At 44.2% G+C, this 13,521-nt stretch overlaps 1 protein-coding gene across 7 annotated transcripts in view; it reads right to left on the bottom strand.

The window, feature by feature from the left end:
- ZSWIM8 (zinc finger SWIM-type containing 8) overlaps positions 1 to 13,521 on the bottom strand; it is a 73,816-nt gene that overhangs the window by 16,354 nt on the left and 43,941 nt on the right. For all 7 annotated transcript variants that reach the window (XR_008236952.1, XM_052799532.1, XM_052799531.1 and 4 more), the window contains exons 11-22: positions 12,667 to 12,798; positions 11,545 to 11,724; positions 10,045 to 10,228; positions 9,377 to 9,475; positions 8,336 to 8,460; positions 6,844 to 7,075; positions 5,906 to 6,058; positions 4,897 to 5,119; positions 4,411 to 4,700; positions 3,416 to 3,639; positions 2,645 to 3,127; positions 1,862 to 2,030 (exon numbers count right to left, since the gene is read on the bottom strand). Coding sequence is in view for 6 of the 7 variants with exons in the window: in XM_052799532.1 (XP_052655492.1) it covers positions 1,862 to 2,030; positions 2,645 to 3,127; positions 3,416 to 3,639; positions 4,411 to 4,700; positions 4,897 to 5,119; positions 5,906 to 6,058; positions 6,844 to 7,075; positions 8,336 to 8,460; positions 9,377 to 9,475; positions 10,045 to 10,228; positions 11,545 to 11,724; positions 12,667 to 12,798 (2,494 nt within the window). In the remaining variant the exon portion in view is untranslated. The remainder of the gene's footprint in view (positions 1 to 1,861; positions 2,031 to 2,644; positions 3,128 to 3,415; positions 3,640 to 4,410; positions 4,701 to 4,896; positions 5,120 to 5,905; positions 6,059 to 6,843; positions 7,076 to 8,335; positions 8,461 to 9,376; positions 9,476 to 10,044; positions 10,229 to 11,544; positions 11,725 to 12,666; positions 12,799 to 13,521) is intronic.

Genomic DNA, 13,521 nt, shown 5'->3' on the forward strand with positions numbered 1-13,521 from the left:
ACAGCTATGACTCCATCCAGCTACCATGCAGGAAGAGTGTTACTGGAGGCTAGCCTCCAATACATCCTCGGAAAGAACAGCCACTGCATACACCAGCAGCACGTACCGACAATAAAAACAGCAAGGAAACTTGAGAAGCTCTGTCACCTTCAGACACTTAACTAGTATGGGCAAAATCAAGGAAAATCAGAAATCACAGGAAAATGCATTACATTGTACCACCTAAACTTGCATGGACAGCAGTTAAGACTGAGCCAGTAAGCTGTACTCTGACAAGGGACTCAAGTGTATCTAACTTTCCCTCTCAAGAAAGGTACAGAGAGGAAAAAGCAAGGTTTGCCTGAGAATTCCAGAGCAGAGATGCCATTAGGTGTGTGCACACTGTTAACCTTATTTCACAGCTTCTCTGTGGTGCTACTACACCAGCTTGGGCAATACTCCAAGTTCTGATTTCTCTTCTTCCCCTGCCACCACCAGCATTTTTTTTTAAATGTTTACTAGCAAATAGTTGAACACCTGAGAACAATATGCCTCCCAGGAAAGATCTGTCTGACCTCCTCAACCAAGCAGACACACAGTGTCAAAGTGGGGCAAAATCTGTGCTGCATTTGAAGTCTGGCCAAGGAGAATAACCCGCAAGAATGAGCTGAACAGTTGCCAGAGCTCAAGCGTCACCACGTGACTATGTACTCCAGGAACAGTGAAACAGTATTTTAAGAACCGAAAACAGAAGTTTATGCAAGCCATAAACAATGGCAACTGGAAAGGGTGGAGTTGTTTTTTCCTTTCATTATTTTAAGTGCCCTAGGATGAGTTAGCAGTTCTGGAAGACTCATAACTCCTTGGAGTACAGAAATGGTTTCTCACAATTAAGAGTCACATCATCAGCCCAAGGACTAAGGCTGTCAGCAAAGGATGCTCTTCAGATCCTGAGGCCTTCAGGACTATTCTATTTGCTTTTGTGGTGGCTTTTTGGCATCAAAATGCAAGATAAAAATAACTGAAAAGATTATCCTGATAATCTGGATATGAAGGAAGCCAACAGAGCTCTTAAGTGTTTTCCCACATACCAGTCTTCCAGCACCTGGTGAGTTGCGAAGCACTGATAAGCAAATGTACAAATAGGCAAACACTACAACCTCTCCAGTGAAGGGATAACAGAGCCTGGGTCAACCATGACCCGCTGGTGCAAAACCCCACGGCAATGAGAGCATGTCCACAATTCAGTCAACATCTGCTGTTCCAGTGCTGCACACTACTTGATGGGTCTTCACCACCGCTCTAGCACCAACACAACATGTGAGCAATCATTCAGATTACCATTGACATGATCCTGCCAAAATATCTGTCCTCTCTAATGAAGTTCCACATTTCAGGTACTGGCCGCCTCCAATCCCTTTGGGCTGGAAAGACATCTATTACTGCTACTGTAGCAGAAGTCTGACTGCTGTCTGCTTCCTGCACTCTCTATTCATCTGACCCAAAGGAACCACAAGACCCTGCTCAAGATCATCTATGCTCACCTTGCCCAAAGAAGAGGGGGAATAATGCCCTAACAACTTAGAAGTCAGAAAGGCCAGGAGGGCTCCAACCACACTTTAGTCTGAGAGGCTAAAATAATCTCATACTGGAAATTCAGCTAAACAGAAATTAAAACTCCACTAGTGGAATCAGCCCCCTCATGAATCCCAGTACCCCTTAGCATGCGTATCTTTAGGATGGAGTGGATTTGGCTAGAACTTTTCAGTGCAAGAACCCTGGTTCCACCTGTGGTCAATGAGGAGCAGGACTTGACTGGGGTACAGCTAGGAGGCACAGTAAATAAACCATGCTATGCACAGCCCAGAGCTGTAACACTTACTCGCTACATTGGAAGACAGTGACAGTCCTGTCTCACTGTGATAGGGATGCACTGCAATCTGCGTCATGGATGGGACGGGCACACCGGGGAATGACACTGCTGTAGCTGCCAATGACGGTGTTGTTACTGAATAAGGGTACTGCGCTCCTATGAATGCTGGATGGACACCCTAAAACAGAACATAAGTAACAGTCATGTCTACTTCGTCTGACCATTTAGAAGTAGTCCAAAACACAATGTCCCCGCACAAACCTCAGAGCATGGGAAGTCCAATCTGACAGGGAGGAGGAAGCACAGGAAAAAGCAGCACAGAAACTACCTGGCACGACATGACCATTACATCTGCTTGCTCCTCCTCCCTTTAAATCTAATCAGTTTGCAGAAAACCACTCCAAAAACTTTCAAAAATAGGCAGAGGTTTAAATAACCTTTATTCGGTTTTCCCTCTGTAGTCTCCATTTAGACTGCAAGCTCTCAAGACGACAAGCTTTCTGTCCAGTGCCTTCTGAGAAACTATGGGGCAATAACAATTAAAAACTACTGATGTATTATATTTTATATTCTCTTGAGACTTTAAATGCACCCATAGAAGGCTCCTTATTAGGCAAATGCTGAGCTGGGAAGCCAAAGTAAGTATCACAAATCAGCAAGTAAGTGGGAGCAGAAGCTAGATCTCAAGCCATGGCAGGTCTAAGCCCCACACTCTCCCCAGTCCAATGTACTCCCTCTGGAAGCAGCCACACAAAGTTCACCATAAATGAACAAGGCACAGGCAAAACTCACCTGTGGGTACGCCGAGCCAGGGACCGGGAAGACAGCTGGGCGCGGCATGTGCTGGATAGTGTGTCCAATATACTGGGGATTACAGGGGATGTGAGTCTGAAGGGTGGTGTAAGGATGGAGACCCTGCGTGTGCGTATGTGCCATTGCTGGCCCTGCCATTGTATGCTGCTGGTACATGGTCGACCCAACAGAGATCACCGGCATGACTGTTGCTGCCGCAGTTACCGCAGCTGCCACTGTTACAGTGGTCGGCTCAGAGGTCACCCGGTTGTCTGTCAACCCACGTGCCGCTTCAGAGGCAGCCCGTGCACCACTGGCACTGCAGCCAGTGGCACCTTCTCTCTGGGCTGGGGTCCCACCAACAGTCTGTTCGTAAAGCCAGTACCACTGGTGAGCTACTTCAAACAGGACTTCTGGGTACACGCCACCTCCTTTGGCTGCCTCTTCTACTGCCATACAGGCCTTTTCCAGCATCAGATTATCCTGGAAGCAGTGAAAGAAAAGCAGAAGTGAAGAATGCAAAACAAGAAACACAAGAAGGCAAAACTACAACATGAGAAAAGTATAAGGCACTCTAAAACGACTGACGCTATGGGGAGCAGGCAGATCACAACTATGCAGCAGAATAACCAGAGTTATTCATGAAACATAAGAAATCCACAGAACTGGGATTAAGGCTGTCCAGTGGCAGAGGAGCCAAACCCACGAGTAATAGCACATCCTTGATGCTAGAAATCACCTTGCACTAGCCAGCCCCTATGTGATGCTCACCTGTTCCTTGCACTGCACCAGAGCCCTCTGGATCTCATTTGGGTTCAGGGCATGGGCATGGGGCAGGCAGCTGAGTGCCAGTTCAGCAGCTGCCCGCACCATGTTGGAGTCTCTGGCCCGTGAAGCTCTGTCTGCCAATGATGCCACCTCTGGGGGAGTCAGATGTCCATCCCAACACTCCACCAAGATGTTCAAGGCTGCGCTACCGATCTCCATGGCCTGCCCTAAGAGGAAGAGAGAAGACTCTCACACCCCTGTATGCCCAGCGCAGTTCCAGTCAGCCTTCCCTCAACAGGACCTGCACTCCTCACTTCCTTCAGAAGCAGTGACAGAGCCCAGTTGCTCCCCTTAGGCTTCAAGTCAAATTTAGGCTCTTCCTCCCAAAACACAGGACAGGCAAGAGCCCTCAATAAGCAAGCAGTGAATGAGGGTACCATTACTAAAGTTAAGTTAAAGATGCATTTGAGGCAGTGAGAGGAACTTGCTATAGCTGATTTTAGTACCCATAAAACACAGCCTGGACTGTCGCTCTATTTCCACCATGTCAGGAAAACATGACTTTTCAAGGGTGTGTTTTTCAGGCTCTAGAAGCCATGTGGATAGAAAGCAGGTAGTAGGTCTGGGTGCAAACAGAAGGAGGAGGAAAGTGAAATGCTGAACACAGCCAAAGAGCATGTTCAGACTTGACAAATGTCTGTCTCTTCAGCAGACCCCTGAAGGAGAAACTAAGACCAGTCTCTGTGTGAGAAGTGGTCTATGGCTTTGAAGACTGAAGCATGTTGCAGTACAAACAAGAAGAAACAGATCACAGGAACTTTCCAGGCCAAAGCAAGCACCACTCTGTAAATCATTGGTGCTCAGCTTCTACGGCCAGCTGTGCCAGCAGCTTACATGGTTACCACAGCACATCAGCATCACCATTTTGGGGAATAAGCTTGCCTCCCTCCCCTCCTTCCTGCCCAGAAGTAAGCTTCCTGATAAAGTTTTGCTGTAACCTGTGATCCAAGAGACATGAGAGGAGTAAGTTCGAGAGAGCCAGTTGGGAGACACAAAGTTGTGCAGCCCTAGTGCGTACAGCCCAATCTCGAAGGCGCAGAGATGAAGGTTGCGGTGTGGTCCCTGGTGCCCACCACTGGAGGAAGGGTGGGTGAAGATAGAGGTACTGCTGTTTCCACCTGCTTTGATAAGGACTGTCTTGGCCAATTCAAAGTAGAAGTGAGCAGCTGCCTCTGAGGGCTGGTTTGGGACGTGAGGAGCATGGCTCTCCAGCCGTCTCCCTTTATACCTAGAAGAAAAAGACAGAGGAACCTTTCAGACAGCAACAAGTACCCCAAGTTCACTAGCTGGAGTGCAGATTTCCTGTCTTTAGGTCCAGAGGAACAGAAGCAAACTCTCCCAAAGAAGTACTTCCTGATGCACATGTGCTAGCTTCCTGACATCAGGCCTAGAGATTGCCTCTGCACACTGGTATTATTCATTACCTGCCAACTTCCACAGTCTTTGCACGGGCTCCCCCACTGGCTCTCCTACTGCCACTGGAAGAGGAAGATCCCAGCGAATCACTTGAAGAACTGCTGATGCTGTCACTGTCCTGTCCTCTGCCCCACGATGTTGTTGCCCATCCCCCACGTAGCGGACGCCGACTGAGTGTTGGAGAACTGTCAGAAGTGGTTTCAGGAGCACTGCTGTCAATACTAGCCATGCCTACAACACCAGAACCAACACGGTAACGTCACCAGGGTTGGTAAATGTAACGTGGATAGGTAAACTCCTACCCACATCACCTACAGTCCCAACCAAGATCAGTTGTGTCAGTGACAGTCAGCCTTACAGCTGCCAGGCATTCAACTTTGCAAACCAAGATTAAATTAGTCAGTTTGGCCACAGATATCAGTGTCATTTTGCAGCTCTCGGATTAAAAAGCAGAAGAGTCCAAGAGCAATGTATCTTTATTTCCCCCTTCACACCATCCCAGCCCCTCGCTCCACCTGCCAAGCTTTGTGGCAGTGTGTAACAACAACAAGAAGCAAATACACATACAAAGTTAAGTTCCACAGATTGTATGAGCATGTAGAAAACCCTTCTGGTATATGCTGCACAATTTACACAAAGGTGCTTCACATCCCCGGCCTCTAACTTATAACCTTCCCAAGAGAAGTGTAGAGAGGCGGCAGCTCCTCTGAATTTGCTCCTGGACCCAGGAGCACACTGCTTCGCTCCCAGAGTCCAGCCATCATTCAGCTCCAGATACCTAAACCATCACCCAGAACATATCAAGCGTGAGAAAGGTATGGTAAATTCCCATACAGAACGGGGCAGGAAATCTGTGGGGCAAAACCTATTTCTCCATGCCAAACATCTCAGAGACAATCAACTGCTTCCGTAGTACAGGAAAGGCTGACAAGTGGAATGAAAGAGCAAGGGAATTGCTGAAAGCCCAGCAGACTGCCAGCACGGCACTAGATGCTGTATGAACTAGTCTGTTCCTACCTGTGTGTTTCTTCTTCTGCCTGACAGGTGAACCCCAGCATCTCCCATTGTATCCACCTCGGTTTCCAAGGGCCAGACGACTGGGGACCTTTCCCTCTTGTTTCAAGACAGTGGCCTCCGCAGCTGGCTCACAGGGGGACCTCTGAGAGCTCTCTGCATAAACAGGACAGTGACAAGGTAAACATTATGATTTGTTTCTGTATCTCTAAAACCAGATGTGGCCATTTAAAAGATATAAAAATCAAAAGATGCAGGATTTTTATGAAACGAGTGGTATTTATGAGCATGATTATCTCAGTTTTCTTTCAGTATTAAGCATATCATCCAATACCAGGCCAAGAACATTTGACCTTAACAACTCAAGATTTGGAAAATTTGCTGCGACTACAGAAAAATTTTAGAATAAAAATGCTCCAGCAACCCTAACCGTATTGCAGTCATCCTCAGCTAGTAATGATCTCTTTAGGAAGAGTTAAGAGAGCACTTGCTTTCCACCAAATGCTGCTGTATGTGATGTTTGCCACCAAAGTGGAGGCACAGCTTGAAGAAAACCACGTTTACCTCTAATGCTCTTCAGCAATCTTAGTTATTTATCTTGCATGAAGGTACCTGACTCAGTGTGTTACTTTTTGAAATCCTGCACCTCTGTGATACAAACCTAAAAGATGGAGTCACAGTAGTTTTATGTTAACTGGTTATACAACTGGCTCAAGATAGGAAAACCTGAAAATTAGCTTGAATTTGTATGCAACAAGAATGTTTACAGAAATGGATACAGCCAAACAGATCATGGGGGAATGACTTTCTAGTAACCACCAAGCAGCCAGATGGCAATACAATCACTCTGACTACTTCTCAAAACAGACAAAAATGTACAGTTCCAGTTTTGCACTGATAACAGAAGGGTTTCAGCATAGCCCTTACAAAGCACCTCTTACCCTGTGCACTCTTCTCTCCAAAGTTCTCAGGACTGCTCTGGACTGCAGTGCTTACAGTAGCTTGCTGAGTGACAGAAGTCCCTGGAAGCTGCTGGATAGCTGCAGTGGACTGGGCAGCGTGTTTGGAAGGAGATTTTTGGTTTGCTACTGTAGGCTTGCTGGATGAGTAGAAGGAACTCAGAGTCTGTGGTTTATGAGTTTGACTCTCTCTGTCCAGGAGTTTGTCTAAAATCTTTAACAGCAAGGAAAAATTAAAAAATAAAAGAACCAAGACACAGAGGGAAAGTACCAAATCAGCTTCCTGGTGCACAATAAATTCCATTTGTTGGAGAAAAAAAGAAAATGCTTATTCTCTAGAAACTAGGAATCGTCTTCCTGCACTAAAGATCAGCAATGCACAGTTGAGAGCCACGTGGTCTGTATCACTGAGGAAGTAAAGATTCATTTGTACTCAGTAATATCCCCATTTTCACTTCAAACAGCCACTGGCTTTAGTTGAAAAGCACCAAAAACTCACCATAAAGAAGTATTTCTGGTACATCAAGGACATAATGGAGGACTTTATATTTAGTTCTGCCAGTCATTAGATGTTCTTGTTTAAGTCACCAAAATTCTGTGCTCACCACTCAAAAAACCCTGTCAGACCATTACTGAGAAACTGGTAAAGCCACTAGAGAAACTGCCTTCTACCAGCCTACAATAACACTTTATTGTCCTTATTTATTACATAATTGGGCAACAATGCATGACCACATTTTATGGGTTTGTCCATTTCTACTGTTCATTCTCCAGATGAAACGAACACCACGAGTGTGACAGAGCATTTATTTGCAGATGACTGATACCACAGTGTCCCTCTTATTCCCTGGAGAAGAGTATAGCAAAAGTGCTTCTCCTTTAGGAGGCAGAAAGACACTAATAATATTCTTGCTGGGTAGAAGCATTTCTGAATATAAAAGATTAATGAAACCTTCCTGAAGCTTCAGCATTTTTTGATATTTTTTTCCTCTTTTGGGGTGGAAGGGCAGAGTTTTACTATCTCTCTTGCATGGGAAATTAAGGCACAAGTGGACTGAACTAGTATATCAGAGGTGAGAGGTTAAGAAACAGAGGCTTTGCTAGATATACTGTTCTGCAAGCCAACATCCCTGCAGCAAAACAGACTCAATCCCCAGACCACACACACAGTGCACACTGAAAACCCCTGGGACAAAGGACTTGTTTTAGCAAATAAGCAAAAGTATTAAAAGCACTGAGAACGCATCTCCCGACTGGACCTTAAGACCCTACGGAAAGGGTGTCTCTTCCAGGGCAATGCACACTGCGCAATCAGATTTTGCATCAGTGGAAGAATATAAATACCACAACATAGCTTGTAAATCACCAGTACATGACACAGCAACTTATGCTCACTGGCAAAACTACCAAATCCATCAAAACCCAAACATGGTTTGCTCTGCATCTCCCTCTCTCCTTTTAAAGGGAAACTCACCTTCTTCAGCTTAGACTGATCATCCTTGTAAGTAATCATCAGGGCTAGTGCCAGATCCCCTTTCTCCCTTCGGGTGCCTTCACACAACAGAGGATGTTCTGCTTCACTGACAGTTGTTTTCATGCCTGCAGGCCAGAAAAGAGGGGATGAAGAGATAAGTGAGCCCAGGGGACTACACCACATCCTGAGCACTGTCTATATCTCAGACTACTTTATTCACCTCACTGTCACAGGCAAAATATTTTTTTTTCCCCCCTATTTTTCTGTTAACTTCAGAAATAGGTCATGAATAAACAGGAGCTGCTGTCTGTCCCCAGAATACTAAGCTTGCTACAACTGTCAGAACAACCAGATCTTAATCTATGCCACTGGAAAAGAGTCCAGGCAAGCCCACAACTTCATCTTGAAACAAACTTTTCCAGTTTCTGCAGATGCTACGAGCTAGCATTCCCACACCATAAAGAACTCATCTTCCTCCTTTCAGAGATGAGGCAACAGAGGACAGGCCTTGTTTAATCCATTCTATTCCTTTTTGCATGCTGCTTTAACACAGGCATACAATATTGTCAACATACTATATATAATTACTGCTTTGTTGCTGAAGCTGATAAACAAGGCAAGAATCCAGTATTATGCTAAGACCCTGAATTATATGATAATGCTCGAGAGTACTTCTGCTAGTCTTTTGCTATCATTGAAAGACCTCTTCTGAAATTATTGCCTTTTGTTCTCTGAAATTATCCATCTCCATTAAAGTCCAGGCAATACATCTTCTGCAACAAAAGAGCAAGAAGAAAGCTAAAATTCATGTTACTACTTTAACATTCAGTTCCTGTCCCGCATCCCCCTTCCATTTTTCACAGCTTCGCAAAGGCACCTCAACCCTGGCATGTAGAATCCTTCTGCACCTGGTTCTGACAAACCATGCAAACACTTTCATTTCTGCACCAAACTGGAATGAACTACTAACTCTCACCATCCAAAATGAGGCAGGATGCAGAACACAGATGAAGAAAGACTTTTCTTGTAAAAGATTCTTACCAAGAGCAGCAACAGCTGCCTCAAAACCAAGCTCTTCGTCTCCAGGCATTTCATTATTCCAATTACGGCTTGGGGGTCTAGAGCCTGTAGGAGAAACCACTGAAAGAAGACAACAGAATTACTGCTCAGCTTTTAAAACTAGGACCTCAAGGCAAAAGCCATTTCTGAGAGCTTTCTAAATTTGCAGAGCTTCCTGTGGTCCTATTCCTAGCTTTGCACCAGTTTCAAGACCACAGCACTATCTTGGGGTTTTTTTTCCATTTCTCTCTAAACTCGGAAGGTTCCAAACCAGGCAGGTATACTGCCAAGTCAGTCTACTAGTCCCAGGTTGTGTTCTTTTTTTAAATACTAGATTTATATTGGCTTCCTCTGAATATAACCAGCATAAGAGTAGAAAAGTCAGTCATTTATAACTATTTTACAAATACACACAGACTGCTGAAATGTGGTAAGTTTCCATTTTTTTTTCAAATGTAAGCAGAAGGAGAGGCAGTTCCATCGGGGCACAAAGTACCTCTAAAGCAATATGGAGGGAATTGGAAGCAACAGCGTGTGAAGAATCAAGATTAGGTTGTTCTTATACAGAAGACAGTTTCTCTTTGAAAACCCCTCAAGACCTGGCATCTCAGAACATGCCCTTCACACACTCAAGCCAATGCAGACAGTACCTGGAGTGCACAGGACATCAAATATAAAGCTAGCCAACATCAGAGGCAGGACAGGACGGTAATCGCATAGTGTCCCTTCTCGCAGTTCCTCAGCTCTTCCTCGAATAGTGTTCATCTCATTAGTGCCCAAGGGAATCTTCTTCAAGAGGGCTACAATCTCAGACTCCTGATATGCCAGCTTCACCTGGTAGTATCCACAAGGAAACAGAAGAAGCTGTCATCAGCACAGGGCCTGTGGCAGTGGACCATTTTTCCCTATACATGAAGTACAGCAACAGTTTTTATTGGATTGTTAAATTATAGCAACTCTTAGCACCCTAGCCACTTTTACCATTCTCTCCACACTGAATACAGCTTTTCAAATCTAATACAAGTCGTGCCTCATATTTATACACACATTTTTTTACTCAAATTATCACTCTTGAGCTGCATACAGAAAAAAACGCATCAGCTTTCATAGGAACATCAGGAGCAGCATTTGACTGGATAAGTCAGTGGAAAAGGTGATTACTCTTAATTGTACGAAGAAAGGATGCTATGTTAAGTAATATACCCATTCGAGAAAACAGAGACTTACTAGGAGAAGAATGGGCATGGAGTGGCAGCACACATGCCACCAGGATGAAGACCATTACATTTCACTACTCTGCCATACCTGCATTCTCTCCATTCTTAACATGTGAAAGTGATTCGTTTTCTTTTAGGCAGCAACTAACTGCCAACCTCACAATCTTCTAATCAGACCATAAGAAGTACAGATAATTAGCATAACAAGTGTAGTTGGTGGATACCTAGCAACAATACAAACCTCCAGGGACTGCACAACCCTGCAATGAAAAGCAAGGCGGCTGCAAATCACACAGACAAGGTCTTAATTGGACACTTCTTTTTTCTAAACAGGAAGCCAAATAGTAATCAAGTAGTGTCCAAAATAATATGCCTGCACAGTGCACACGTTCACTTGCCAATGAATGCGATATCAGCAAGAGCAACTATTTTCAGACGTAACAATTGCACCAATTCACCCTGAAGAGTAAGTTTCAAACCATTTCACCAATGCAAATATGGACAGTTCCATTTACAAATGGTTTTATTTTCCCCAGATTAGCCAAGCAAACTGGAAACATATTTTAAGATAAGTAGTAAGCTATTCTAATCAAAACTATATATTCATAGAATATTTTGTACTCATTTAAATATTTTCAAGCCTGTAGCTTCATGTGAGATCAAAGGCCTGATGGCACATGAGGTCTGAGCTTCCTATCAATGAAGGTAATGCCAGATGAAGTGATATTTCTAATAATTTTTCTGGCAGATCAACGTGTGCTAATAGGACATGCACACAATCCATTTAGTCCCACTGCAACCAATTTAAAGGAAACATATAAAAGCATAACCAAACTTGAGGAGCTGAAATGGAAACCACATGAGCAAAAGCATTCAAGCAGCACAATGTTGCTTATGGGCTTATGGATACTGCCTTTTTGAGGTGTTTCATACCTCCAGAGCCTTTGTAGAGGCAGGTGGTCTCTGCAGCTCCAGAGCAAACATTCCTATTCGAAAGGCCAGGTTGTGGTACTCCAGCCGCTCACTCAACACAGTCAACAAGAAAGCAGCTTTAGACAAGGTGTTGGTTGCCATCCATGTCTGCTTGCTGGTTGATACCTTGTTCTTTTTGCCCTGTTTGAGGAGGAATTTGTCACAGGAGACTTTCCTACATATCCTAAATGATTCTATGCTTGTCCTTCTACCCTTTGCAATAATAAGTAGGCAGGAGAAAGAATAAAACATATTTAAATTTTATTCCCTTTACTGAGGAATCACAAATCCCAGTGGTTACTGACGAACATCATTACTTCCCCTATCTCACCCCAACACAATACAGTGGAAGAGCTGGCCTGTTGATAAGACATATGTCCACTACTGGACTGATGCTGTGCAGGCAGATGTTGCATGCCTGTCCCTTCCAAGGGAACCCTTCCATACAACAAACACTGCTTAGTGCCACTACAAGTTATTTTCCAGATGTTTATGCTTATTTCTTTCCTTTCCAACCCTCTGTTCTGAACCAGCAAAACTTCTAACGTTTCCAGTGGTGCACATTATGAAATAGGAGACTAAGGTTTTGGAGAGAATCACAGGAAACAGGGTCACCTGCACAGAACTGCACAAAAATCAAGACTTCTTACAGCTGCTGTATATTCTCATAGCACACAGCAGCAGGTATCTCTTAAACAAAACATCCCTTGAAGCTGATGTTAAATACAGTGTTTTGTTCAATTGATTTAAAATAGATTCCTAAAGGAGCTGCAGCTTTTAACAGACAAACCAAGCTTCTCTCTGAAGCATAAGGAAAAGTGAAGAAGCTTTTAATTAAACTCAAGTTTCTGAATACTCCAAGTCCTGCTGAATGGCCTGTTATTTTCTTTCTCCTTTTTTTTCACCCACACACGCAGTGATCAGGCACATTAATGACATCCAGAGAAGTTCAACCCAGAGGAAGCATCAGTGAAGTGCCCTGAAGCACAGTGAATGAGAAATGCCTGGGAATGCTGTTCTATCCATCCCACATATTCCTTCTAACTTACTCTGCCCCCAAAACTAGACAAGCTCTCTCTCTACCTTAGTTGGTGGCTGCTCCACTTTGAGATCTGGAGGGTTGGCCAGTAGGTCCCTGGCAAGCTCTACAGTTAAGCGGCATGCATCATTACTGTATCCATGTGCATACAGGGCCTCTGCACAGGCAAACAGGATCTGCAAGAAAGAACAGATGGTCATATTCAAACCACACTCCCCCAGGCTAGAGCTAGCCTGCTCAAACTACTTGTTGCGAAGACTCTGCAAACACAATTCACAATTAACTTCAGCAGCAGGTGTTGTCAGAGTCCTTCTTGCCTGGACCTTCACCACCATCCCTTTAAGCACTCCCCTAAAAAGTCTTTTCTTCCATGATTAAGTCCCATCCTCCCTCCAAGTGCTATAAGAGATCAGAGAACAGCTCAAAAAAAAAAAAAAACAAACTAAAGCTCAAACTGACTAACTATTTCCATGCATCTCCATTTCAGCTGCTTGCTCATATAGGTGCATGCTCTAAATGTATTTTGAGGTTATTACAGGAACGTGACACAGTCTATTTAGATTGCCTCTGGCTTTCCAGAGAATTTCTGCTTACATGGTTGGATTTGAGATTTTCCTGCTGGGCATGTCTCAGTCTTACTTATTTTTAATTTCAGCTCAATTTTGCCATTTACAAGAGTGAGACTAGGTAAAAAAGCACACACTGTGTTGCCTACATTTGTAAATCCTGGAGTGTGACATAGGATGAGCTAAAACTGGGATACACTTGAAGTTAGCACAGAAACAGGGAGTCAAGCTTGTGGGAAACAGACATGTGTGATACCACTGGATTAAGTAGATAGTTTATGATACAATGGGTTATGATGACATTATCATTAAGCACTTGATTTAACATACTAG

Source organism: Harpia harpyja, chromosome 10, assembly GCF_026419915.1.
Source record: "Harpia harpyja isolate bHarHar1 chromosome 10, bHarHar1 primary haplotype, whole genome shotgun sequence".
In the NCBI taxonomy this organism is placed as follows: domain Eukaryota; kingdom Metazoa; phylum Chordata; class Aves; order Accipitriformes; family Accipitridae; genus Harpia; species Harpia harpyja.